The 27,427-nt window shown below is 38.4% G+C and overlaps 1 protein-coding gene and 1 long non-coding RNA gene across 5 annotated transcripts in view; one reads left to right on the top strand and one right to left on the bottom strand.

Annotated features, from left to right (window-relative positions):
- The first annotated feature begins 1,447 nt into the window (after positions 1 to 1,447).
- Positions 1,448 to 27,427, top strand: part of LOC107585291 (plasma membrane calcium-transporting ATPase 1) — a 39,724-nt gene continuing 13,744 nt past the window's right edge. Inside the window, exons 1-6 of one of the 3 annotated variants that reach the window (XM_016272439.1) lie at positions 1,448 to 1,590; positions 13,275 to 13,704; positions 24,864 to 25,061; positions 25,166 to 25,423; positions 25,619 to 25,744; positions 26,871 to 27,029. In XM_016272439.1, coding sequence (XP_016127925.1) covers positions 13,512 to 13,704; positions 24,864 to 25,061; positions 25,166 to 25,423; positions 25,619 to 25,744; positions 26,871 to 27,029 — 934 coding nt within the window. In that variant the 5' untranslated portion in view covers positions 1,448 to 1,590; positions 13,275 to 13,511. The remainder of the gene's footprint in view (positions 1,591 to 13,274; positions 13,705 to 24,863; positions 25,062 to 25,165; positions 25,424 to 25,618; positions 25,745 to 26,870; positions 27,030 to 27,427) is intronic. The other 2 variants (XM_016272283.1, XM_016272362.1) reach the window with 2 other exon arrangements.
- Positions 2,923 to 27,427, bottom strand: part of LOC107585481 (uncharacterized) — a 43,067-nt gene continuing 18,562 nt past the window's right edge. The window contains exons 4-5 of one of the 2 annotated variants that reach the window (XR_001609255.1): positions 26,852 to 26,943; positions 2,923 to 3,749 (exon numbers count right to left, since the gene is read on the bottom strand). This is a non-coding gene — a long non-coding RNA (uncharacterized lncRNA). The remainder of the gene's footprint in view (positions 3,750 to 26,851; positions 26,944 to 27,427) is intronic. The other variant, XR_001609250.1, reaches the window with a different exon arrangement.

Below are 27,427 nucleotides of genomic sequence, written 5' to 3'. Positions count from 1 at the left end.
ACACACACACACACAGTCACATATACAGTCACTTTGAATAAAACCCAAACTGAATGCCTGTAAATGTCAGTGGAAAGGTATCAAAAGAATGAACAGAATGAAGATTGTTATGTGGCTTCTTCTGAGGCCTTGATGGGGAAACCCACAACATTGTTCCACTTTTGGCATCATCTTTCAAGTGCACCATGGTCAACAAATGGTTACATGACAAAAATGAAGCTGTGAAGAAAGAAACCACAACCCGTACTAGGGGATTTCTCAGCAAATTTTAGATGTCAGGTATGAAAGAACAGTTTTCTGGTAACATTGTGCCTTTATGAATAATTGGTTTCTATATCATTTCCAGTAACTTAACATGTTTGAAGAGCGTAGCTGCTAATGTTGGTGTATGCTTTCTTATCTATAGCCTGACTCCTTTCACATTTAATTGACAGAGCATTCACCTGTAGTCGAATTAGAGTGAGGCGGCGCTTTTTAAAAAATGAAGTGTCTTATAACCAGTACTATTTCATCACATTTGTAATAGATTAGATCAGACTGTTACACTGCAAGACTTGCAGCAATCCACCTCAGGAACAGGATATGCCATCTATATCATGATTAAAGGAAGCTGTGGTATCTGCATGCAAAATGATAGATAACACAGTAACATTTTGGTGCATCATCCCTTTAAAAGTCATTTTTTGATTTTATTTCAGTTTTTGTTAAACCTAACCAAGGATTTTCATTCGCCACTGGTACATGTAGTCCCTGACATGAGGACTTGGTATAACGTTTCTCAAACAGAAATGCTCCGGGCTTGTACTGCAATTTTTAAAGGAAGATGCCAGACTGGTTGCTAAACTAAGTGCTTCAGTGGACATGTGTTTGATGAAAATGCAGAGAGAGAGAAATGCTGGTGATGCAAGTTCACTCATAGCATGAGAAAGAAATAACAGAGGATTGCAGTGTTTTGCACAATCTGTCTGATGTTATCTATTTTTCAATGAATGAATGAATGAGCCTCAACCTGATTCAAATAACCAACAGTGATATGTTAACTAACTGACAAATGTTTCATTGATCTTCTTGGGAACGCGGGAGAGCGAGGATCCGGTTCAGATCAGCGGCAGTAAGGAGTGTACACACACTGCGAATCAAACCCATCAGAATCCAGCACAGAAGTGGCAACGTCATGGAAAAAACGACGTCAGGTTTAATTAGCCGCAGGGGAAGACTCGTCCGTGACTGTGGGCGGGGCTTACAGCGCCGGCTCGTGCTGAAGCGTGTCGTTTCTTCCGTTAAAATAAACCACGACGCCGAACAAGTTATGTTACACCTAACCGCTCTCAGCAACATCTTTATAAATTATGTTAATGCAAGCGAACGCTGGGCAGAGGGTGCGCCTAGCGTGATTGACATCTTGTCTCAGCCAATGAGGATCCTCCTGCATGTCAGCGGCCGTCCTCCTGACGCGCATCACATGTCTCAAGCGACGCGCGGCTGTGGGAGGGATTTCTCTGCAGATTGGAGGAGCTAGATAGACGGCAGAGTGAGTCTCAGGGAGACCGAGAGAGAGGGGGATCTCTGAGGCACCGTTCGGAGGGCATTGTGAGTGTAATTTCACCATTTCTCGCATGCATGCTTGTGCTACTGCCGCGTTTCAAATGCACCGGTTTTTTTGCGTCCTCTCCGCTGACTGTCTACATTCACCGTGCTGTCCGTTAGCCTGCGTTATTATCAGCTAGCCAAATTGGCTAGGCAACTCCTGCTAGTTGGTAGCAGGCAGAGAAAGGAGCAAGAAGGCAACCAGGCTGCTGTGCATTTTTAACCCACATCTGCCTATTGTCACTGCATGGGGAGGGGGTGTGTGGAAAATCAATGGGGTTTTAATGTATCGCACCATGTTGAGATGCAGGGATGATGTGTAGTGCACGCTGGAAAGTTGCTTTTGACGTATGAAGCTTGTGAAATGTGTTCGACCGCGCGCGTCGCGTTTCTACGTCTGCGATCACGCGCCTCGGCGTATATTGTAGAAATACAACTAATAAAATAACGCGATTTTATTATAAAATAACGATATAAAAATAACAAATGTGCGTTGGAGCTTTATCATCCTTTTAAAAAACGAGCTTAAACAGTTTGTTTGTTTTTTGACACGTTATCCTAGACAGCGTGACCCTAATGTTATTTCAAACGCCGTCAATTTTTTTTGAAAGCCGCCCAATAAAAGGCTCGCGCTGTGACTGTTACAGATCCGTTAACTGTCATTCGTCGGGTCCCTGCGAGAAGAGCGTTAACTCTGGTGAAACTACTGTCTCAATGATTTTCTTGGACTCGAAGCGAAGTTCAGCTTGTTCAGCTAAGCGACCGTCTCTGTCAGTTTGACTGTCGATGACTTGTGACTTTAGCCGGGCATTTTTAGGGTTTTACCTGAAAATGAATGTTTTGAATTGCGGCGGAAAGTTGGAGACCGCTTCAGTTTCGAGAAAGGTAACGTTAACGAGATTTTGTTCTGGTGTCATTATCAAGACTAAACCAGTAACTTGCACTCCTTTTTGACGGGATGACTCGAGTTGAGACCGCTAGCAGGCTAAAGCCGAATGTGAGGACGCTTCAGCTGTCAACTTGCTTTTGGACCCATTAACGTTACCTGCTCGTCGGTTATCGCATTTCCATGTGTGTTTTACAACAACCGTTTAGACAGCGTTCAACAAGCTTAAAATGTCACTTTGGTCATCGTTTACTCACCACTATGTTGTTCCAAACCCGCGTGACGCTCTTGTTAAGAGATGTTAGTCAGATTGACATCCACAATCACCATTCACTTTCATTGTATGGGGGAAAAAATGCAGGGCTGATTGCACTCCGTAAGAAAGTAAGGTGTGTAATTAACAACATTAGGGTGAGTAAGTGATTTTCTTTCATTTTGGGTGAACTGTCCCTTTAAGCGTGACGCGTGCGTGTCAACAGTTGTAGTACAAGTCCTAATTCCTCCTGTCATGTGTGACTCGGCATGAGGACTGGAACAAGCGCTGTGCGACACGTCAAATTTGCTTGGATCGTATTTGAAGGAGCAGATGTGCAAAACACAATGCACCCAACCTAATCGGCTGACTTATTTTGTCTACTGTCTGCCTAATGTGTTGAGATTGAATATGGCACCTAGAATTTCTAGATAGATCCCGGTGTGCGTTTAAATAGCGTGTCAGGTCTGTTACTCCTTGGCGTACATCATTCGCTGCCCTGTTGCTTCTTTTGCTCAAGCTTTTATAGCTCCTGATAATACCTCGCTGTATGACAGCAGTGCTGTATTTGACCTTGAATCTACAGTTGTATATTCAGATTTCTCTAACTTAATTTGTAAAGGTGTATTTGTATGTGATCTTTACAAAATGCTTTAGGTGTACATTGACCTTTGACAGGTGTAGATCAATACTCAGGGGGTTTATTGAGATTGCAATGCATTTGTAAGGAATGTGATGTCATTGTAATAACCATTCCTGAGAAACTTTCTTCAAGACAGATTTGGAGTAAATACGGTCTGTTTTGTTGCAATACAATACAAAATCGTCATTGTAATTGCTGAGCGCTAAACTGTCTCTGTTAAAAGAGAAGTTTTTTCTTATTTATTGCAGGATGGAAATGTGATTTTTACTTTCTTTCTTTTTTTTATGATTTACCCAACATTAAATAAACTAACCTTTGACTCAAGTGATCTTCAGAGGCCTTTGGACTGTTATACGCACAGGCATGGCCTAGTTGTATATCTATTGATTTAATAACATTTTTTGACCTAGATATTAATATGCAATAAAATATTCAGTTTCTAGAGCATTAAAGTGTTACTTAGGCACTGTGAGAAGCAGCTTGCATTCAAATAACGATTATGGTCATGCTTATATTTTAATATATATTAGTATTATTGTTATATACAGTGTTATTTTAGCATCATTGAGATGCTACTATTGTTTTTATTAAATACTTTGAATTAGTTTATTTCCCCCCATTTTCCTTTTAATTTGTTAAAGTTTAGGCTAGTAATTTTGTTGTGCGTTTTTGTAGTTGTTACTATGTGTTGGTCTTCAGCATATGTTTTGTTTAAATTTAACACTGTAAACCCAGATTTTTTGATTATGGACCATGGCTGTACCTCCAGTAATGTTAACTATGATTTGGTCAAACAAAGTGTTCATGCTTTTGTACAGCGTGTGTAGTACAAGCTGTAATGTTATATTATTTTAATTAAGTAAATGTGAATGTTTTCCATGCTGACTGGAATGGAAAGATGGTAACTTAGCCCCTCTCTCTAGTATTGTTTATGTAAGAGGCCACTGCTTTGGTGTCACATTAATCTGAGGTGACATTCAACCCCTCATAAGCTATTATAAACAGCTAAAAATAGAGTGCTGTGCTATTAAGTAGTACATTTGAATAATGTTGCAATTTATTTACTCTATAGCATCATGCTTTATGCCATAATCAGACGTCGATGACAGAGAAAAAATAGGCATCTTAGGTAGGGCTGTGACGGTCGCCCTGACAACCACGTCAACCAACCACCGCGGTTGTCTACTGCCACCGGCGGTAGTGCACGTGACGTCACGCATTCTATAACAAGCATAACACGAAGTTTTGTATACAAGTGTAATAACAGTAATAGTTGCAAATGATTTTATTTAGACTATAAATCTATGGTAATTCACAAATTACCTCAAACGCCATACACAGCGTTTCCTTTAGATTGGCAGGTTTGAGCGCAGGATACAGTTTATAATACAGTTTATGCATTCAGCAAATTAATTTTCTTTTGGGGTGATGGACCTTGTTGGGAAACCAAATACTACATCGCCGATCTGGAGCTATCTCCATTCATGTCACCCATCCGCGTTTGTATACAAGTTCCCGTGATCGCAAACGCCTGGCTGGTCAGGTTTGGTGAGGCTTTCTCAAAACTGGCCAAATACAAACGAGACGGCGATAAATGAAAGATGTTAACAAGAAATGTGGCAACGATTCCTATTGCAAAGAGAGCACGTGCAGATGAGGAGTTAATGCGCCGCTTGCTTTGCGGCGGAACAGTGTCTACATTGGACGTGACACCGCCGCGTCGCAACAGGTTGAGTCTGGCTAGTGTCTACACAGGACATTTGAACTCTGTGTCAGTACCTCATAAAGAGAGCGAGGCAGTTTACTGTCGGGGATTTGGCGTGTCGTGTCGTGCCGCATCCGCAGCTCGCGTCCTGTAGACAGGGTGTATTTAACTTTCTTATTTAGGCTACTTTCTTGTTTAACTGTATTATTTCTTTGATATTTATTTTAGTGTTTTGCAGGCTGCGTATTCACTGACGGAAGTGCTAAAATAAACACGAGCTGACGAGTTAAATCGGGTGTGTTAGATGAGTGAAACAGTGCTGGGCTGCTACAAGACAGTTTTGAAAACCATTTCAGAGACATGATCTTAAATGTGACTCATATAAAATATATTACATGCATGCACAGTTTTAAGGCAGCTTTAATCGCCTTTTTATGGTAACTTCATGACTTAACTGACCACGTCATTGCATGCACGTAGTTTATTTTGTGCTTTGATATGAAAGGTTACAGGTAACAGCGCGCGCCGGCGCCTTTGTGCGTGCAATTAAAGAGCACGCGCTGCGAGCACAGTACCTGGTGCTGAAGTGAAGAGGAGCGCGCGTCTGAAATGTCTCCCGTTCTCAGTCGTTCTGCGACTGAATAAAAGCACTTCTTGTCAAGAGAAAAAGTGACAGAAGCAGCAGTTGTGAGTGGGGTGGTCAACCCTAGCCCCGCCCCTGTGTTGATTGCATGAAATATTTTTAACGCGTTAAACTGAAAAAATGAATCGTTAACGCGCTAATTTTTACACCACTATATAGGCCTATACAGTGGGGCAAAAAAGTATTTAGTCAGCCACCAATTGTGCAAGTTCTCCCCACTGTATATATTTATATCAACACCACGCCACCGGTGGTAGTTGGTCTATTACTACCGCGGTGGTAAAAATCTGCCACGTCACAGCCCTAATCTTTGGGGCAAATGTGTTTTCGTTTCTCAATCTAAATGAGGTCCGTAAATAAGAACAGTGTACACAGTTATTTTCTCTGACCTCTAATGACTGAGGTAAATTACCACCTTCAAGCAGAGGAATGCTCTTCGTGCTCTGTTCTCATTAAAATTTGATTTGCAATCAGATTTATTATTTGTTTTGATGCAGTCTATTTGATGCTTTGTAAAAACAGTTAGGGAAATCCTATTTCCCCACAAAGGAATGTGTAAGCAGTACTGTGTGACTGCTGCTTACAGGTGCTGTCTTTAAAAAGTGTGCATCTAAATATAAATCAGGTTGTGTTTGGACAGAATCAGAACCTTTAGTCATGTCAGTCATAGGGTTGTGACGGTGAGGAAATTTTCCCATCGGTTAATCGACGTGTGACAACACCGGTAATACCAGTATCACTGTGGGGGCAGGGGCGTTCCCTCTTTTCCTCGCTTTCCTTCGCTTTTAAATACCTTGTAAAAGCTGCGTGCGCATTTTACTTTCACTTTCAAATAGCAGCAATTCGGCATAAAGCAATTGTTAGTTTTTAGTTCGTTTGAATTTCCCCTCTTTTCCTCGCTTTCCTTCGCTTTTAAATAGCTTAAAATCACCGTGCACATTTTACTTTCACTTTCGAATTAGCGGCAGTTCGGCGTCAATTGCTTGAATGCAACAACAAAATACAACGTCAAACTCACTTTAGCCTATATATAAAACAGAACTTTTATTAACAAAACAAATAAAAATACACCATGCTATAGGGCAGGCTATGCCTAATATAAAATAACAAATAAGTTGTATAAAGTTTAAATAGGTATACAAAACTGGAAATAGGCTAAGTAAACATGTATAATATATAACCAAATAAATAAGAAATGTAGAATGTTTATTAGCAAAACGAGTAAGAAAGCTTGAAGGCACGGCATACACGTTGATGTAAAAAAAAAAAAAAAAAAAAAATTACAAAGTTTAAATAAAGTAAAAATCAGCAAACAATGTGGAACCAATTAAATAAGAAACGAATGTTTAAAACTTCCAAAATCACCTTAGATAAACAGCAAAAGTCAACAGGCTTTTCAAAAATCCAAAATATTGCCAAACAGGCACTTTTGCATCTCATTTTGAATCTAAATCATCCGCCATCGTCTTGTCTGTCTCACCTCACCTTACTCTTCTTGTCCATCAGCTCGACTCGCTCTCTTCACTGGATAAATGAAATCTGATCTGTGATGCGACTGTCGTTCGGCACGCTGCATTGAGCAGCCGCGTTCAGTTTTTAATTGTAGTGTCTGTTCTTTTACTGAACTAAATGATTTTTATTACTATAAAAAAATCTAAACGATGGTGGGGGTCAGTGCCGCGGTGGGCATGTGACATAACCGGTGTTCCGGCTTAACCGTATCACCTTCTATCGCGGCAAGCCTAGTCAGTCATGCACACATCCATTCACCAAGTGACGTTCAATGAGTTAAGCAAATATAAATTCTGAAGCCTCATCGAGCCCATTATCCCATCACTCTAATGGTTCGAGTCATCCTTGATTTACTGTGTAGTGTCAGACATGGAGGCAGGGGTCGGAGCAAATGCTTGTGTGCTGTGAATGGCAACCATAACAATCAACTTAAAGGTTCCCATTTTTGAAAATCACTTCTTTAGATATGCTGTTTTAGGTCCTGTTGAGAACATGAAAGCACTGAGCTTTTAAGTATGTAGCTGTTTGCATGTAATATTTTTCCCACTGTGCTCATCTAACAAAGCAGAAGGAATATTAGGGCCCTATGAAATCTGTTTTATTTTTTTCCAAAGTTCTGTTTTCAGTTTAAAATTTTAAATTTTAATCAACTGAATTGAATTTTTTTTTGACAATTTATGAAACGTTAACACTAATAGTGCCCTATGAAATGGTTAAATTTTTCTGTAGTTTAAATTTGTATTCGAGATATACCGATTGCATTTTTCTTGGCCGATTCCGATTTTTTTTGTTAGTGTGATCTGCCGATACCGATTTTTGCAGATTCCGATTTTCTTTCTAAGAACTATAATTGACAGCATATACAAACAAAAATCTACTTTTCTTCAATGCAGTTTTATTTTCATAAAAAAAACAAGTAAAATGTCAGTAATAAAATAAGAACAAATTAAAAACAAATGCAAACAACAGCACAAATAAATGTAATAGAATAAAGAGAGCTATGAAACTAAGGTTTTCAGGTTAAGTACGTTTTTATTCGGGTAAGAAATACTACAGAAATTAAAGCAATCAAATGTAAAATAACACATCCAGTGTTAATTTACATTTGATTACTTTAATTTCTGTAGTCTTCATTGTAAAAATTAAATACAGATTAATGCTTCCCATTAAAGTTATAAAACGTATTCAAAGTGATTTTCTTTGTCTTTTGGTCTTTGATTTTTAAACCATTTTGGTATTTGTGGCTCACAAGCTGTTTGAGACGGAGTGCGGCTTGTGTGCGCTCCACTAATATAGATCAGTGATGGTGTGCGTGCTTTTGGTGTAAGCGCGAAACCTGCGGGAATTACTAAAATAATGCGCAATACAAGCACTATTTAACTGGAGCGAATGAGACGTGTGTGTGTGTGTGTGTGAGAGATAAGGGGGGTCGTCGGAGAGAAGAGAGCAAAAATGCGTGGCTGGTAACAAAACGGATCAGCTCGGAATCGGAAAGAAGTGAGACTGACTGGCCGATCACCGATCCGATCGGTGTCATCTCTAATTTGTATATTTAAATAGCCTTTTTGAGGTTTAATATTCACAGAGGTTGTGTCCGAAATCGTATACTCTGAGTAGGCACTTATTTTGATTTAAGTAACTAGCGGCTGTTAAAAAAACTGTTCTTTATAGTATGAATATGGTAGCATGAATTGAAATTCATTGTCATGTGACCTACCAACATCAGTTGCGTTGCTTCACTGCCATTCACAAATCCTCTCCTGTGGCCTCACGGGATAGTAAAGTGTCCATTGGATGCACAATTCAGAATCTCACTGGAAATATTATGCCATCTGGTACTTTTTGCCTACTGTTTTATGAATACTATGAATTTGTACTATATTATGGAGTATACTACTCCATTTTTGCTTACTATATAGTGGACAAGTATCCGATTTCGGACGCGGCAAGACACTAGTCCAAATGATGTGATTGTGTGTACAGCCTTACTTTTTATTTATTCATCAAATTCTGTGACATTCCATGTCATACCATAAATTACATTTTTATGACTGGATTCTGTGATTTGTATTAGGAATATGATGTTTTATTTTTAATGGGCTTTTTTTGGGAGGTGTCATTCAGCTGCTTCTTGTGCTTTGTGTGGTCTAGTGGGCGGCTGGCCGGCTGCTGTGAGTTGGCAGGATCAGTGTCTGAGGGTATAGTAGAAGTGCCCAGTTGGTGGTGTGAAGTGGCCTTAAGTGCACTAAGCCATGTAGAATGAGTAAGGCGGGGAGCGTCTCTGCATTGTACCCTCCACATAGAAATGGCCTGACCCATTTCAGCAACAGCCAGCGAGGGGGATGGGGAGTGGGCAGTCTGAGGCTGCTAAAAATACCCCATTACCGACAGCTCCACTGCAGAGGGATCCCTGGAATCACTGTCCTTGACTAGCATGAAGTTGGCTTGTACAGTATTGGGTCTCCAATTGCCAACCAAGACCGAAAGGGTTTTCCTTGAGGTTTTCTTGCAGCTGCAATTCTACTGCTTTCAAATGCATTGCATTCTGTCATAGAGGAGCTCTCAGACCTCATGTGAACCTACCTAGTTTTAAGGGAGGGTAGAATGGTGGCAAAATGCATGACATTACACGGTACTATAAACGCAGGTTTCTTTGTCAGAAAGATCATACAAGTATATGATATGGTCCTTAAATTATGAGTCTTAAGGAATGTAAGTGCAATCCACAATCGCTGGTCCAAAACTGACCTCTAGCTTTGAATTGCAAGGGTTAACATTGCTGTTGCTCAACCATACTGCGGTAACTGTTAGTTTGAAGATCCAATCACAATGATTTTCCACTGTTGTGACATGTGACCTGCTCTGCAACCTGAAACTGTCATGGCACAGCAAAGATTTGGCACTTCCCTATTCGTGGTCGAGCAGTCACTCATAGATGATAACTGGAAGAAAAAGAGCTTGACTGTGCAGGACAGATGTTATCTTGCTTGAAACCTGCATGATGAAATGCATACCATGGCTGCTTGAGATGACAGTCGTTTAAGGAAGTTCTGTTAAACCATCGTTGTTTTTCACAGAGAAATTTTAGAACCAGTTGTTACTTCAAAAGGGAAGAGCACACTTAGCTGTTGCAGTGTGAAGCTGTTGGGCGTTTCCCTTTTCACTTCCAGTTTTAATAAAAGATAAAACAGAGCTTGTTGACTTTGACGTACTTGAGACTTTGTTTGACATTGCTAATGATGTCTTTTATGGTATTTATTTTTGGTCGTGCAAGGAAGCTTTTTGCCGGAGCTTCATAAAAAGGTCAATTCCAGGGTTCCTGCACTTGAGAGAGTAGTTTTAACTGAAGATTTTTCTCTTAATTTGTCTGCAATGTTTATGACATTGGCTGTGGGAGAAGTTGATTGCCCAGCTGGTTGCCTGTTACGGAGCAGCATGCTGTTTCACGCTCTGCATGTGCTGCTGCAAGTAAATCAGTCCTGGAGGGCTACTACACTTTTTACTTCTGTCATACAAACTCATGTTTTTGACCTCTTGTCCTTCTTAAACCTGTTCAGATCATCCCTACTGCTGACATTCCTTTATTATGATTTGATTATTATATATTATATAATATAATTTAGGGATAAATAAAAAAATGTTACTGAGCAACTGACGAGTAACAAGTTCAGCACAGATTTTCCTTGCGGTTTGGACTTTGAACGCTGGCACCGTGAGCTCGTGCAGCGCAGTTAGCATACATGCAATTTGTGCGTGCATTAGAAAATATAACATTCTGCAGTTTATTTACTAATAGTTTGAGGCCATTTCGCGATTTCAATCATCATACAGTAGCCTAGCCACCAGCACCAGCCACCTCTTCTTCTCATCGGAGACGTGATGCAGCACTAAACAGTCTCTCGCTGCCGGTGCTTCATGCTTGTAATGATTTCTGCGTCTTTCTCTGATAGTTTTAAATACTTTCACACTGCCTGCATGTTTTGATCGCGTTAGTCATTGTTCGGTACATATTATTCGGCCTTTTCGCTTATTCGATTTTTTTGCTATTTTCGGCTGAATGATTTCGGTTGCTGAATATTCGGTGCATCCCTAATTAGGGCTGTGCGATTAATCGAAATCGTCATAAAATCGCGATTTGAGCTTGCGCGATTTCTAAATTGCTTTATTGCACGATTTTCCACGCCCCGACCTCCCGCAGTATGCTATCCGAACCAATCCGAATGCAGCGCGCCTAAATGGAGCACGAGAACAGAACAGACCGGGCGGGCATACAAACGTAACGCCAGGTTCACACACTCCGTCTGTGGTGCGTATTTTGTCCGCGCCCATGTTAACGGATCAGAGCGTTAACACTGCTTGCGATTGTGGTCCGGCAGTGCGTCTGCAGCAGTCATGCTGCGATCGTTTTCGCACGGAATCTATTTCTGCTGTGCTACACGTGTTGAATTAAAGTGACGGCGCATTATTCGCGGTAAAAATGAACATGGATTGACATGGAAATGTAGTAATTACACCATAAATGCAAATAATTAAAGTCTACTGTTTCACAGTCAACAGTCAACATATGGCTTTTTGGCTAGATTTAAAACAAGGAAAAGTGCACTTTTAGATAAACAAGGCAATAATAGATGGCACTCGTGGTGGTAGTTAAACAAAGTTATTTATTGAGTTTAAACGTGAATATGTCTATGAAAGATTGTATTACTGTACTGTTATAAAAGAGAATCACAATGCTGAAAAAGCATTTTCAGAAACAACGTTTGGATTTGAAATCAAAATAATGGATAAATGTTGTGTTTGTGGTAAACAGCCGCGGATCAGGAGCGGACTGCAAACGCATCCCGTGCGAAAGCAAAATGAGTCTGTGCTGCTTCTGCACCGAATACACATACTGTATACGCACTGCAGACGGAGTACGTGTGAACTTGGCGCAACAAATCTAGTTCAACATCCGAGGCAACGCCACAAAGAGCTCTATGACCAATGCATGGCAAAAAAAAAATCCCTGGACACGGGATTTTTTTTTTCTGCCATATGTCTATTCTAGAGACATTTTGTTACACCTTGACGTAGTGATTATTTTACCTTATGTCTGTTCTAGAGACATGTTACAGCTTTTTGATAAAGCTCTTATTGGTTTTCTTTTGGAAATATGTTTCAAATTCACACTGAATGCATTAATGACTGTAAAGCATGTCTGTGCGTGTCAAAATCGTGATTAAAATCGAAATCGCAAAATTTGTCAAAGAAATCGTGATTAGGTTTTTTTTTTTGACCATATCGCACAGCCCTATCCCTAATATAATTATATTATAATGAAATCTTGCTGGTAAAGGCAAGGACAGTGGAAGTACTGTCAGCCCTACTAGCTATTGAAATGATCCCAGAGAAGCTGTTCATTGACCGTCCATTGGGGTTAAACGGAAGTCTGACAGTTTGTTATTTGGTTTGAAGGCATGGTATTGATATGGAACTTTCTCTTCTGTTTGTGTACATGAAAATATGAAACACCATAGATGAACTTTGTCCAAGCAGTCCAAGGTCTCATTGGGCGTATTTACGCTGCCATTTACACGGTCACTTCAAGTGTAATCATTGCTTTAATAATAATGCCATTTTGGAAGATAAATCTATATATTAACACTTAATTAAAAGTGTTTAAACTCTATTCCATAAGTTTCCAGAATTAAACCATTTTCATGTTACTTTAAAAAAAGCCATGTATAATGTTGGGGAGAAAAAAAGGCTTTTTTTGGTCTCTCACATAGTTAAGATGGCAGGTCAGTTCCCACGCTACTTCTTAAAAAAGCCCACATAGTTCTGCCTGTAAAAGTGGGTAGGATGTCACCTTGAAACTCAGCCAGTGAGTTTGTTCTTATTTCTAGGCCCGGTGGAGTTTTTTCTAAACTTAAGGTGTCTGTTGATGTTTTGTTTTAAAATTAACATGCATATCTGTTGTGCATTTGGGTTTTGCATTTGTAAATAGATTCAGCAATAATAACAATATTATTATTATTAATAAAGCATTCCTTTCTTTTTTTGTAGGTCTCCTTGGGCTGATTGTGTAAGGTTTCATTCACAATGAAAGCAACGCCACAGGCTGAGGGGAATGGCTTGTGAATTATCCCAGTCCTGCCACCTGCAGTCGGGCATCCTCCTCCTCCTCCTCTGAAGGACGTCAGTTGTTTATGGGAACTACTGGCATTGGTCTCCTGAGGATATAGCTCTCCTTTTGGGACGCCATTTTTCCACCCTTGCTAAGACGCAGTGTAGCCAGGAAATATGGCTAACAACTCATACAGCGGGGTGAAGAACTCTGTGGCCGAGCCCAATCATGATGGAGAGTTTGGCTGCTCGCTTAATGAGCTGCGCTCTCTCATGGAACTGCGCGGGGCTGAAGCATTACACAAAATCCAGGAATCTTATGGGGACGTTAATGGACTTTGCATCAGACTGAAAACATCGCCCGTAGATGGTACATAATCATTATCTTGCACTTGCTTTGCTTTGCTTTGCTTTGCAGAAATCGAAATGCAGTTCCAGGAGGTAAAGTGGCGGAAGCTACAACTCTTTGGATGGTTTCAATCAGCATTGTTGCATCTCACTCTAAACATATAGCTGTTAGCAATAGCGAGCAGGTCAGTTACACTTGAATGGTTTCTTGCTGCATTTTAGTGCATCTGCAGTCTATTGGAAGGATTGCTGCTGCTGTCCCGTTGCTTCTGCTCTGGCAACACATGGACAGTGTGCTGATATCTTGGACAATGTCTGATTGAGACAAAGATCTGTTTTCCTCACTAAAGGGTTAGAATTAATAGAGAATAAGCTAAATATAGCCTACGTGCTTGTCGGTGTGTTTGACAATTGAAATAAAAGCCCTTAATGTCAAACACAAATGTGTTTACTATCCCATCTTACAGTCGGTGGGACTGCGGTTACAGCAGGGATAGTACAGCTTTTATTATAGCTTTTTTTAGACACTTTCTCTTTGGCTATATTTTTGTACTCTCTCTTTATTTGTCTCCAGGGCTGCAACTAACAACTGTTTAGATTTTTATATATGTACATACACACACATATACATATACATATATATTATATTATATATATATATATATATATATATATATATATGTGTGTGTGTGTGTGTATATATAAATCACAAATATGCACTCTTGTGTGTATATATAAGTTTTAAGTATAACAACATGACACCTGCTGTTAGGATGCACTCAATTAACTTAGAATTTATAACTAGGGATGTTCATTTTAACTGGTTAACCGACCGTAAGAATTTTGACCGATTAATACAATCAGTTAAACGGTTTAAAAAGTTATTTAATTTATTTATTTTTTCAGTAATTTATCAGAATATTTAAAAAGGTTTGCTGCATGGTTAAAATACACTACACGTATCCACCTTTTTCTTCAACGCGGAAGTAAGCCTATGGGTGAGACTTCCGGTTCATTAGCCGCTATAGGTAAATAACGAGGAGAATAACAACGTGCAGTAAACGGTAAAACTGTTTGCACTACAAACCAGTGTGTTCATAATTAAGATAATACATTAAAATAATATGATAAGACACACCAACTTTCAATATCAAGCAGCAAAACGAACTGTTTTGCTCAGCTAAAAATAGCTGGACGGAGTGGACGCAGATGAAACCGGAAGCCATACCCATATATTTTCCAAATGGCCGCGCCCATTTTTACGACAAGAAAAAGGTGGATAAAAAAAATTTTTTTTTTAGGGGGGGAAAACATAAAACATAAAACAATAAGTCGCATTTTATTGATTCATTCAGAAATAGGCCTAATGCCGACGCAAAATGTTTACAATTAACATTAATTATTAAACATTATAATAAACACTGTAAACATAGCTAGGCTATTTTAGTTCCCCTCACTCCACAACAAATCCTTTCAATTAACAGTATTTAGAAAAGAACAAGAATTAAAAATATAAGAAGCTATAGCAATATAAATGACTAGCCGAAACGAATTAATTTACATTAAAACGAAACTGAAACCAACGTTGGGTCTCTCATTCCACACAAAATCAAATGTTTTCGCATTCGCGATGTATTTGAATGGCAAATTATTATTTATTATGTAGCCTAGGCTTCACTCGCGTTCCAATATCCACGTAAAACAAAATGTTTTGCATAACATCACGGCGGTGCGGTGATAACACTTAACGGCACAGATTTTACTACATATTTTTTACTACGTAGTTTTTTTTCCCCATATGTTTGACTGACTGTATTTTATTATGATAATGAACCGGCTGCATTGTCAATGTAGCAATGCTTAACTGTGTGTGCACATGCGGCGCCGGCGCAATCACTTGAGTAAGCCTAAAGAAAAATAGGATGCCGCTTTCTGTCGTCTGTTTCCTTTTGCGCAGCACAAAAATGAACCGAAATGCTGCATACTAGGCTAGGCTACTTGTTACAGTTTTTCTTTCTAATATATATATATATATATATATATTAGCCTAGCTTTATTATGTTTTCCGCTGGCAGAAGCGCTGCAGGTGCGTGATGTCATATGACCATGTAAATCCTCATGTTCTGTTGTTTGCTGCTTTTTGCGCATGTAAAATTACTCCCCGGAAAACAAATGCTAGTATTTTTTTAACGGGTCACAGACACTTATCCTTTCTAATTTAATTAAATTCTCATTTAAAATAATCTTGTCGGTTAACGAGCGTCGGTTGTCGGTTAGGAAAAATAACCGAAATGAACATCCCTATTTATAACATTTACCAATAAGAATATATCAGCCAATATAACGGCATGTAAGCATTAAACAGCACGTGCAATCTGTCGGAGCACCTGACACTCCACATGTCGCCATATATTTATGACTACATTTGAAACATTTAATAAAATCCTTCCAGTCTTGGACAACTTGACTCATGAATTTGTTCCTCCCAGTTAAAACTCCAAAGTGGCATCATTGACAGATTCTCTGTGCCACATTGCACATCGAACAAATTTAATGGTCAATTATTGTCATTATGGATTTCTTTTATTGTTTGATTATTTGTTGCAGCCCTGTTTATCCCTTTTTTGCTCTCCCGTTGTTTGTTTATTGTTTCGCACTTTCTTTATCTCTTTCATTAGAAGGGTGTGTGAGCAGATATATAGTCTATAGGGTAAGATATAGAAAAGTGCAGAGTCAGAGTGCAGCGCACAGCTGCAGCTCCATTGGTTTATTACCTCTCTGTAGACATTAGGTTTAATCGCTGGCCTGACCTTGATTGAACTCTTGGGGGAAGGGATTTTCAGTTTGATCCCAGATTAAAACGGCACCATGTCCATAGCAGTACTCTACAGGCTCTTTGAGACGCAATTCTCTCGTGCGTGAGCACGCAAGGGCCACAGACCAATATTTAATTGTTTCTCCTGGGTGCTTTACGCCAGTGTTTTCATGAGAATACTCTATTTAGCATGCAGGCTTGATCAGCAATAATGTGTTTTTGGTATTGAAAGTCAAAATGTAGCACACATTCCTGATGGACAGCTCCTAAGGATCCTGCCCTCTCCAGTAATAGTGTCTTGACCCTTATTTAATTTTGTGTCCTCATTGAAGAAAATGTGAAAACAGGGTATTATGGGTGCTTGCTAGGATGTTCTGGTTGGTTACCTTTCCAAGGTTGTGTGATTCTGGTAGATATGGCTCAGGTTCGTCTTTCAGTGTACATCTATGTACCTTTATGGCCTATTTTACAGTCCAATCCAATCACTTAAAAAAAAAAAAAAAAGTAATAGCATTTGAAGTATCATTCATGCCTATACCAAAAAATATTTCAGTATGAACAATAATACTAGTGATGATTGCAGTAGCATTAATGTTGCTCCTAGATCTTAAACTGCATTAACCGTATCTGACACTTGCCATTATGAATGTGTTTGGCAGAGCACCAGAATCAATCTTTAATTCTTAATAATTAGGTAATTCAACATGTCTGATATGTACGGCATGTTTGGATGTTTATATGTAGTGTCACCTGCCCCGTCCTGCCCTCACAAGGTCTGACTTTTATTAGCAGGCGATGAAATATTGAGTGATTGAAACCAAAGCTTACTGTGCTCTCTGCAATCCAGAGCTATACCTTTGTCATGGTGTCAGTGGAAACTATAGCATCAGTGGAAATGCATATTTCGACTTCACAGCTCAAATAATGGGGTCACACTGATAGCATTGATATGACTCCTAAAAATGTGGTCTTTGTTTCCTGAATAGACTGTCTGAAACTTGGCCCATGCTGTGCATGAGCTTTGTATACTGTGTGAATTGTGCATTAGTCATAGAAGAATAGTCTGAGAATTTCCCCCCTAGATATTCTATTTAGTGGCCACACTGATAGAGGGTCCTGTCGCTTAGCCATTCTCACTACACGGCACATGGCTAACTGAGATCGGAGCCCCACAGCGATCCGCAAGTTTAGCTCTGCCCTGTTCCCTCTGCTTCACAATAGTACGCTGGCAGGCAGCCCTGCTGTTATGACACATTTTACAGCTTAATCAGATCACTCAGTTTTGCCATAGGAAATTAAGCAGTCATTCAAGATTACAAGAGCTTTGACTATTGAAAAGGGATTTCTAATTAGTAAGTAGGCCATTTCTCAATTCGCAGCAAAGCCCACCACTAATCTTTCTACTCTTTTGAATTTAACTAGTTACTCTGTACTGCTCTTTCGGCTTCACTTTAAATTGTGACCTTCTTTACGTATTATTTGGGTGAATCTTTTGAGACTATTTATGCTGGCTGGTTCCTAGAATCTATTGTATTACACAATTTGCATGTGTGGACACAAGGGAGGGACTTCTACTGCAAATTAAAGGCGAGTGCTCAAGCTTTGTTTTAACTCATGGGATTTTTAATCGAAAGAGCTACTAGTATACATGACCCAGCCTCTCATGTACCCTGAAGACAAACATGGTTGGGGCGTTAAGAGTATTACATTTATATTCGCTAAAGGATTTAATAGAAATATTTCTAAAGGATATCTCAGAAAAGACTAAACTTAAATCTAGTGGTTAAAAGGATCGTAGTTGATCCGTGATCCGTACGGACCAAGCCCCACGGTTCGGCACGCATATGATCCGCGGATTAATTGCAAAATGTAACCATAATAGAGTATACGTTTATCATTTGTTCGTATTTACACAAGCAAGCGAATTTTAAACTATTTCAGAGAGAAAAGGCGAAAGGGAAATCGATTCGTTACTCGCACACTCTTCTCTATGCGCACAGCCACACACGCGTTTCAGATGGTGCGCGAACACCGAACTGAATCCTCTTCTGAATCCTCTGAACAGACACATACACATGAAATTATGACAAAATACCCATCTCGACAATCATTCAGGTAAACGCAGTAAATTATATCTCAAGTGAATGAAAACAGCTAAAAGAAATCAGATGTGATGTGTATCATTATATCAGATCCGTGCATCAGGTCTTAAAGGGACAGCGGCCTATAAATACTGCTGCTGTCATTAATAATCATCAAACAAAAAAAAAAGCTGTCATAAAAATCTATATTTAATTTATACGGTGAACACTATGCAGTGTTATTTTCCCTAATAACTACATTTCTGTATTTGAATACTACTAACCTTATTTTATTTGTAACATAGTCTGTTGTATTTGTCTATGCTTGTAATTTGTGTCTCTTTAATCATGTTTAAACTTTCTTAGTTAATCTAGTAGTATTTGCTGTGGTATCAAAGAAGTACTTCACTTTAAGTAATAAATTGAAAGCAAGTTAAATTGAAATATTTTTCTTTTCTTGCTAATCCGAAAAATGATCCGATCCGTGGGTCAAAAAACGTAATGTGATCCGAACCGTGAGATTTGTGATCCGTTGAACCACTACTTAAATCAGGTGGGAGTTGATGATTGTAAGGTATACAACCAGCTGCGAGCTTCGTCCAGTAATAGTAGTATGACCTAGGTGTGGGTTTTCTAGTATTTTCTTCTCTCATCTTCATTTGTAGGTTGATTTCCATGAAAAGTGTGAACTCCGAGGCACTTTCAAAACATTGCTCTGTTTGTTTGAGCATCCTAACCTGAACGACACTGCAACATCGGCTTAAACAAGTGGAAGTTTGAGATGGGTTTGTATAGAACAGTTGTTCTCAATGGCGATTGCAGCGTCCGGTTTAGAGGCACAGAAATGATAAACTTCACCTTTAAGTGCGGCTACACCTGTCAGAAATATCCTTCTGTCTTAAGCACTTACTACAGGTATTTATGAATGAGATCTTAGTAAAAAATTTAATATTGCAACGAAGATTTATCCAGCATGCTAAATAACTGGAGCTCAGTGGAACATTGTGTTAGTGAGCTAACAAATGATCAGAGATGCCTTTGTATATGTTGTTGTCTGTATATTGAATGGATTGATGACCATATTTATTATTTATTGTTTTCTCTTGCCTTGTCTAGCTTATTAAATATGTATCAAAAGCTCTGTTAGTAATTTCCCCCCATTTCTTTCATGGATTAATGCATTAGATTAGTAAAAACATTTTCTTTTCCGTAGAGGGCCCTGTTTTTGTGGCTTTCAAGGTCTCAGGTGAAAGTAGAAACTGACGTCAGATGATTTGGTCTCCTTTGGGGAAACTGCAAAAACCTTGGAGTCTTTGCAGCAACTAGTGCTAACAGTAGTTTTAGGTTCACAACCTAAAACACATTAGCACTTCCAGCAATCACAAAGGTACTTAGTTCACTGTTCTCAGTGAAATAGCATGCAAATGAATAATTAGCTGTCTAAATGCCCGTGTTTTGCTGGTCTTAGAAGGTTTTTTTCCCCCTCTTCTGTTGAGTTTAATCTTCCCCTCAGTAATGTTTCCGAGTAGCTGTGTGCATGATCTGGAGTGAGAGTGGAATTGAGATGTATATTGCCGCATAAATGCATTTTTGACAGAGGCGTAAGACTTGACTCATCTGCTCCTTAGCCCACTCTCCAAGCAGGGACACAGAATGTAATCCTCAGCCTCAATTTCCATACTACACAAGCCTGGATTTATTGCACTGGCGTTGGAGCAGGAAGTTTAGTTTTCAGCAGTTCTCTGCTGTGCTTTAATCAAGAAGCACCTTTTACAGCAGTAAAAACAAACATAATTTGATTTTAGTTTGGTCATTGTTGGCTTCTCTTCCTTGGTAACCAATTAGTGCAACACTATACATGTCATTGGAGAAGTGATTGTTCAAGTTGTAATCTAAAATGCTCAAATAGTGTAAATGCAGCCAACAAAATACTTTTTTTTTTTTTCATTTTATTACTATGACAAAGATCATAATGTTCAGGTTATTCTGTAAAATAGTGTCTTCTAGAATAAAAACTGGTAGAGTTAGAGAAATAGTGAAGACCTCGTGAATCTGCAAATCTAGCATTGTCATTTTTTGTAAATGTAAGTGAATTTTTTTTCTAAAAGCATTTTGGTGTAGCAAATTGCTTTCTCCAGTGATCTTTGTTTTATTCACAACTTTGAAAAATCATTTTTACAGTGCTGATAGAACATAGCACTAGCAGTGAAAATGTAATAGGTTTGAGTCCCAGGAAATGAATCGATATGCTCTCATTTACATGAATGCATTTGGAACATGCTTTTATCCAAATCGACTTGCATTGCTTTCAAGGTGTACATTTGATCAATTCATGCATTCCCTGGGTATTAAACCCATGACAATGGAGTTGTCAGTGCTCTGCTGTTTGAGCTACAGGAATGCTCATATTCATTGCCTTGAATGCAATGTAGGTAGCTTTGGAGAAAAAAAACTGTCTGTCAAATTAATTCATGCAAATCTCGCAGACATTGTAGTTGTCCAGACAAAAAGCTATTTTTTTTGTGTATGCAGTCAAATGCCAAGTGTAATCCAGTAGCAGAAATGTGCTTTTGAGACCGTGTTAATATGCAGTGAAACTCATATAACTCAGCTCAATGGGAGAGAGCAAGAGCCGAGCAACTCAATGGCTTTGCTGAGTAATGTGGAGGATGTTGTCATGACAATAGGCTCTGCTGACCAGGCTGCTCTCTGGTCTGGCAGGCAAACCATCCTGTTCGGACACACACACACACACGCACACACACTCATTCTGATGCCCAGACACTAGATGCATAAACACACATGTATTCATGCATGCTTTTCGTCCACACGGCTCATTCACCGCATCTAGCCATTCTTTTTTTTGTGTGTCTCTTAACATATGGTGGACTGAATGCGTATGCCATGATGACTTTGAATACTTGCTTTGAATATAGAGAGTTATTCAAATGGGCAAACCAGCGAACTGCTGTTAAACCAGTGCATTTGAATGATTCCTGAGAATGACCGTGTACACCGAACTCAACGTTTGTTTTTGCCCTAACAGTTTTGGAATTCCTTATTTGGCCCACATTAAGTTTTCACACCCAGGAAATTCTCATGATCTTGTGTCAAAATCCCACACGCTTTACTGCTGTAGTGCCAGTATTAATGGATTAGCTGTGCTAATAGCTCATAATCGATTCAATACAAAACAGTGTAAGCCCTTTTGTAAATGTAATTATTTTATGAACCAAGATTTTAGCCTGGAAATGGAAAGACATGGCTAAAATTGTTACTAGTTCTGTCAGACACCTGTAGACACATGACTGTTATTTTAGTTGCTCAATGAGTATCATATAGAGTAATATAATATAGAAAAAATGATGTTCAATGCAGTTTAACTTAAGATTTATAAGATTTGACAATTATATTTATTCAGCAAGGACTATCTAAATTGATAAAAAAAATGACAGTAAATGTTACAAATTTATAGTTACAATTTTCTAGTTCATATAAATGCTGTTCTTTTGATCTTTTCATCAGAGAATACTGGAAAAAAAACTAGTAATATACTAACAAAAATATTAATCAGCACAACTGTTTTCAACATTGATTTAAGAAATGTTACTTGTGCAATTGTTACTTTGAGTAATGGCTGCTGAAAATGTGGCTTTGCCATTACATTGATAAATTACATTTTACAATATATTGAAATGGTAAACATATTTCAAATTATTATACTTTTTCAAAATATTAGTGGTTCAACGGATCACAAATCTCACGGTTCGGATCACATTACGGTTTTTGACCCACGGACCGGATAATTTTTCGGATCAGCAAGAAAATAAAAATATTTCAATTTAAAGGGTTAGTTCACCCAAAAATGAAAATTAGGCTTCGTTTTACTCACCCCCGAGGCATCCTAGCTCTATCATTGAAGTCAGCGGGTGGTGCAGTGCTTCAGTCCAAAAGAAGTGAAATAAAAAGTGCCCATCCATAAAAATAAAAAAAAGTGTCTCACATGGCTCTGGGGGGTGAACAAAAGACCTGCTGTAGCGAATCGATGCATTTTTGTAAGAAAAATATCCATATTCAAAACGTAATAATCACTTTAATCTAGCTTGCGCCAACAGTTGTTCATGCTCATCGAAACGGCAAAGTCCACACAAAAATCGAGCCGACAGGAAACATGGATGTAGTACAGTATTGTTTCTGTCTGCAATAGCCCTACTGTGTTGTAACATGGTGTGGTATATGGGCAACTCTGGAAACGCTGCCCTCTCATTCATTGATCTGCTTACCGCTATGTTATGCTCCCGTGTTCTGATAATAATAGCTTTCTAGGACTAAACATTATTTGGATAATTGGTAAAAAAAAAAAAAAATAGCCCTACTGTTAGACCTACCTGAAAAACTAAAAAGCAATTTATTTAATTTTTAGGCCTATCGTTATTTTTTTATTTGTGCTATCATTAGTCATTTCTTTATTTGTTCTTATTTTATTACTGACTGCTTACTTGTCTTTTTTTTTTTTATTCAATTCAAAGTTTAAAATCAAGCTATCTCGTGCTACTGCAACAAAATTACCCCACTGTAAAATAAAAAATACAGTAAGTGAGCAAACATTTGTGAGATTTTAAAACGCATCTGATTACAGTGATGTGGATGTTTGCACGAGTTCTGCAGTTCAGTACTCTAGTAAAGTCCAGTCACGTCACGTTTATTTATTTAGTACTTTATGTAATAGCATGAAAAACCAAAGTCAGTGTCGCTTTCATTAGTTATTGCAACTTGATTTTCTGTTATAAAGCAGCTCTACAGTGTGGAGCTAGCTAATGATAAAATCTTTTTATTAGTGTTCAATTCAAAGTTTAAAATCAAGCTATCTCGTGCTACTGCAACAAAATTACCCCACTGTAAAATAAAAAATACAGTAAGTGAGCAAACATTTGTGAGATTTTAAAACGCATCTGATTACAGTGATGTGGATGTTTGCACGAGTTCTGCAGTTCAGTACTCTAGTAAAGTCCAGTCACGTCACGTTTATTTATTTAGTACTTTATGTAATAGCATGAAAAACCAAAGTCAGTGTCGCTTTCAGTTAGAATTGCAACTTGATTTTCTGTTATAAAGCAGCTCTACAGTGTGGAGCTAGCTAATGATAAAATCTTTTTATTAGTGGGGGGGAAAAACATTTAATTAAAGTGATTGTTTGGTTTGCAGAGATCAAAGCTTGATCTAGCTCATGACTGTTTTGATTATAATAACCCTATAAGGTATTTTAAGAGAGATTGTTGTGAATAAAATAGTTTGTCCAAAAATAAAACGTCTTATCACTTAACCTTTATCTTGTTTCTTATCCATATGACTTACAAAAAGAGATTTTAGGCAGAATGATGTGTCATTCAGCTACTTTCTCATAAAGCTAATTAAATGGTGAATAAGAGTTTCTCTGCCATCTCATTTTGTGTGCCAAAATATTTATTTGTATAAATTAACTGTATAATTGTAATTAAATAATGACTTTCAAAGCTGAAGTGATTACCTTAATTTATTTGTTAGAATGTGTAACCAATATTTTAACTAATTGCAAAAGTTGAATAATCAAAAAATGTCTACTGATTAATCAGTGAAATAATCGTTGATTAGTCGATTAATCGTTCTAATAATCGTTAGATTAAGCGATTATCAAAATAATCATTTGTTGCAGCCCTAACCCCAAATGTCTGAATGATAATGTAAATATAAATAATATAATAATAAATGGTAGGCTATACATTCTAAAGTCAACAATTCTCTGTTCCATTTAATCAACTTTGTAAAATGTTTGCCTAAACAAAATTACCTTTTTATATATATATTAAGCATCGTATGATGCAATACAAGAAGAGCAGTATTCAGTGTTTACTTGAATTATTAATAACCAATATTTTAACTAATTGCAAAAGTTGAATAATCAAAAAATGTCTACTGATTAATCAGTGAAATAATCGTTGATTAGTCGATTAATCGTTCTAATAATCGTTAGATTAAGCGATTATCAAAATAATCGTTTGTTGCAGCCCAAACCCCAAATGTCTGAATGATAATGTAAATATAAATAATATAATAATAAATGGTAGGCTATACATTCTAAAGAAGTCAACAATTCTCTGTTCCATTTAATCAACTTTGTAAAATGTTTGCCTAAACAAAATTACCTTTTTATATATATATTAAGCATCGTATGCTGCAATACAAGAAGAGCTGTATTCAGTGTTTACTTGAATTATTAATTTTTTTTTTCTTACCCTTTTCTTCCAGGATTAAGTGGGCAGCCCCCAGATATTGAAAAAAGAGAAGTAGCATTTGGACAGAACTTTATACCTCCGAAAAAGCCAAAAACCTTTCTTCAGTTAGTATGGGAAGCATTACAAGACGTAACATTGATTATTTTGGAAGTGGCAGCAATAGTTTCTTTGGGCCTTTCTTTTTATAAACCTCCGGATTCAGAAACTCAAAGTAAGTAACCTATTTATTTCCTTCTGCCTTATTTATAGATCATCATCTCAATTTCAGGTTGTTCTGAGCCGAGTTTTATTTTGTGCGTGTGTGTGTGTGCGCAGATTGTGGAGAAGCAGCGGGTGGAGTAGAGGATGAAGGAGAAGCTGAGGCTGGATGGATAGAAGGAGCAGCTATCCTCCTATCTGTTGTTTGCGTGGTGCTCGTGACGGCCTTCAATGACTGGAGCAAAGAGAAGCAGTTCCGTGGCTTACAGAGCCGCATTGAACAAGAGCAGAAGTTTATGGTGGTTCGGGGAGGGCAAGTCCTTCCGATCCCTGTGGCCGAGATTGTCGTCGGGGACATTGCACAAATTAAATATGGTAAGCCGACATAAATTTGCAGAGGTTTCATTTCCTTTTTAGAGGGAAATTCAAAAGTATAGGGTTTAAAAAAAAAACCTATCTGTCTGACATTTCACTGGTGTTATTACATTTTTCTGTGTAGTCACCTTGAAATAAATTCAAAAGCTGCTGACGGTAATGTATATTATTGTGATGGGATACGTTCTTCATCAGGTGACCTCCTGCCTGCTGATGGCATTCTCATCCAGGGCAATGACCTCAAAATAGATGAGAGCTCTTTAACTGGAGAGTCTGACCATGTGAAGAAATCGATGGAGAAAGATCCTATGCTGCTGTCAGGTGGGACATAACCCTAATAATTACAGAGACTGCAACCCGTCACTAGCGAAACAAACCAAAACACACTTTTGATTCACATTTGGCTGCACAACCCTGTAACCTTTTAGCATTTTCTTTGTGTCCTGTCTCAACTCTACCCAAAAGTTCAGCCGAACCAAATAAATGTCCATCTTGGGAGTTCAGATGTTTGCTATGTAGGACCTGCTACCTCTCAGCGAGGCTATTGCACATCTTCAGCTAATCCCATTTTATGAAAGCCAGTTGATCCTCTGATAGAATGACATTGCTGTGTGCCATCCCAGAGGAGATGAGGGGGGATTTGTGAGCAGTAGTGGGCACTTCTCCAGCAGAGCCTGTGTTAGCATACTAAGTCTAACCCAGCAAAAACCTCTCCCTGACAGTTTTTCAGAGCCCCTTCTCAAGCTTAAACAATTATTGAGGGCTATACTGAAGCTCATTTCTGAAGGCCAGGAAGAAAATGTCCACTCATTTCTGCTTTTACCTTTGGCTGGTGCTCATAGAGCCCAATAATATGTCATTTGATTTGAAGACCTGCCTGTTTTGAGTCTTCATCCTGTTTCAAGAGTCCTTCATCCAAAGCACGATAACAAAGATATAATTTTAAAAATCATTCTGAATTTAAAGAATAACGGAGTCCACACCACAACTATAACGATAATAACAACTGTTGGAATTAATTTCAAAATAATTGTATCCAGCTGACGAATGATGAAAAACACTGACAGCCAATCAGAATCCATTCTGCTTTAAAGAACCCAAGCATTTAAAGTGGCAGATGACATAACTGCAGCACATGCTTATAATAAACAGAGCATTATTGTGCGTTGGTGTGGACCAGGGTCAGAAATTAACTTTTTATATTAAGGGCCAATATTTGCATAGGAATTGATTAGGGCAGTTTTTATAATCACCTTTTTTATGTCAAATACTTAGTCATCTTTATACCCATGTTTTAAGAGCAAGTTTGGTAAACCTGTTCTGTGTGGGGGAAAACACTGGACAACTAGTTATTTGTCATAAACTGAGTTTTAGATCCAGTCGTGAATGTATTGGCACCAATATAAACGGTATGTGACCCTTATTCACCTCATCTTCCTCTGTGCAGGTACTCATGTCATGGAGGGCTCTGGAAAAATGGTTGTCACTGCTGTTGGAGTCAATTCCCAAACTGGAATCATCTTCACGTTATTGGGGGCGGGAGAAGATGATGATGACGAGGAAGAGAAGGAGAAGAAAGAGAAAGAGAAGAAGAAAGAGAAGAAAAGTGAGTTGTCTGTATTATTTGGTGTCTTTTTAGTCTGCCTCAGAAACTAAAATAGACCAACCAGTGGCCTTTTCAGTCCCTTCAATCTGCTACTGTGGCTGCAGAGCGATGAATAGAATAGCTGCATGTGTGTGTTCCAGCCTTCATGAAAGTGTGCTTTTGTCAAACTCGGAAAAGTGAGAATTTTTTTTTATATTTATATTTAGAAATTAGCAGTATTTTTCTGTCTGGTAAAAAAAAAAAAAAATGTCTGAAGCAATGACTCATAGAAAAATGTAACGATTTCTTGTGCGCTCCATTACCTAACTGCCATTTAATGCATCTCTGCAGCCCATGGCTCACGTGTTGGGTCTCCAAATGAGAGCCTGCAGATACATGATTATTTCACTACTTGCAGA

Source organism: Sinocyclocheilus grahami, unplaced genomic scaffold (assembly GCF_001515645.1).
Source record: "Sinocyclocheilus grahami isolate Dianchi unplaced genomic scaffold, SAMN03320097.WGS_v1.1 scaffold1.1, whole genome shotgun sequence".
NCBI lineage: Eukaryota > Metazoa > Chordata > Actinopteri > Cypriniformes > Cyprinidae > Sinocyclocheilus > Sinocyclocheilus grahami.
This window is presented reverse-complemented; position numbering and strand designations above follow the sequence as displayed.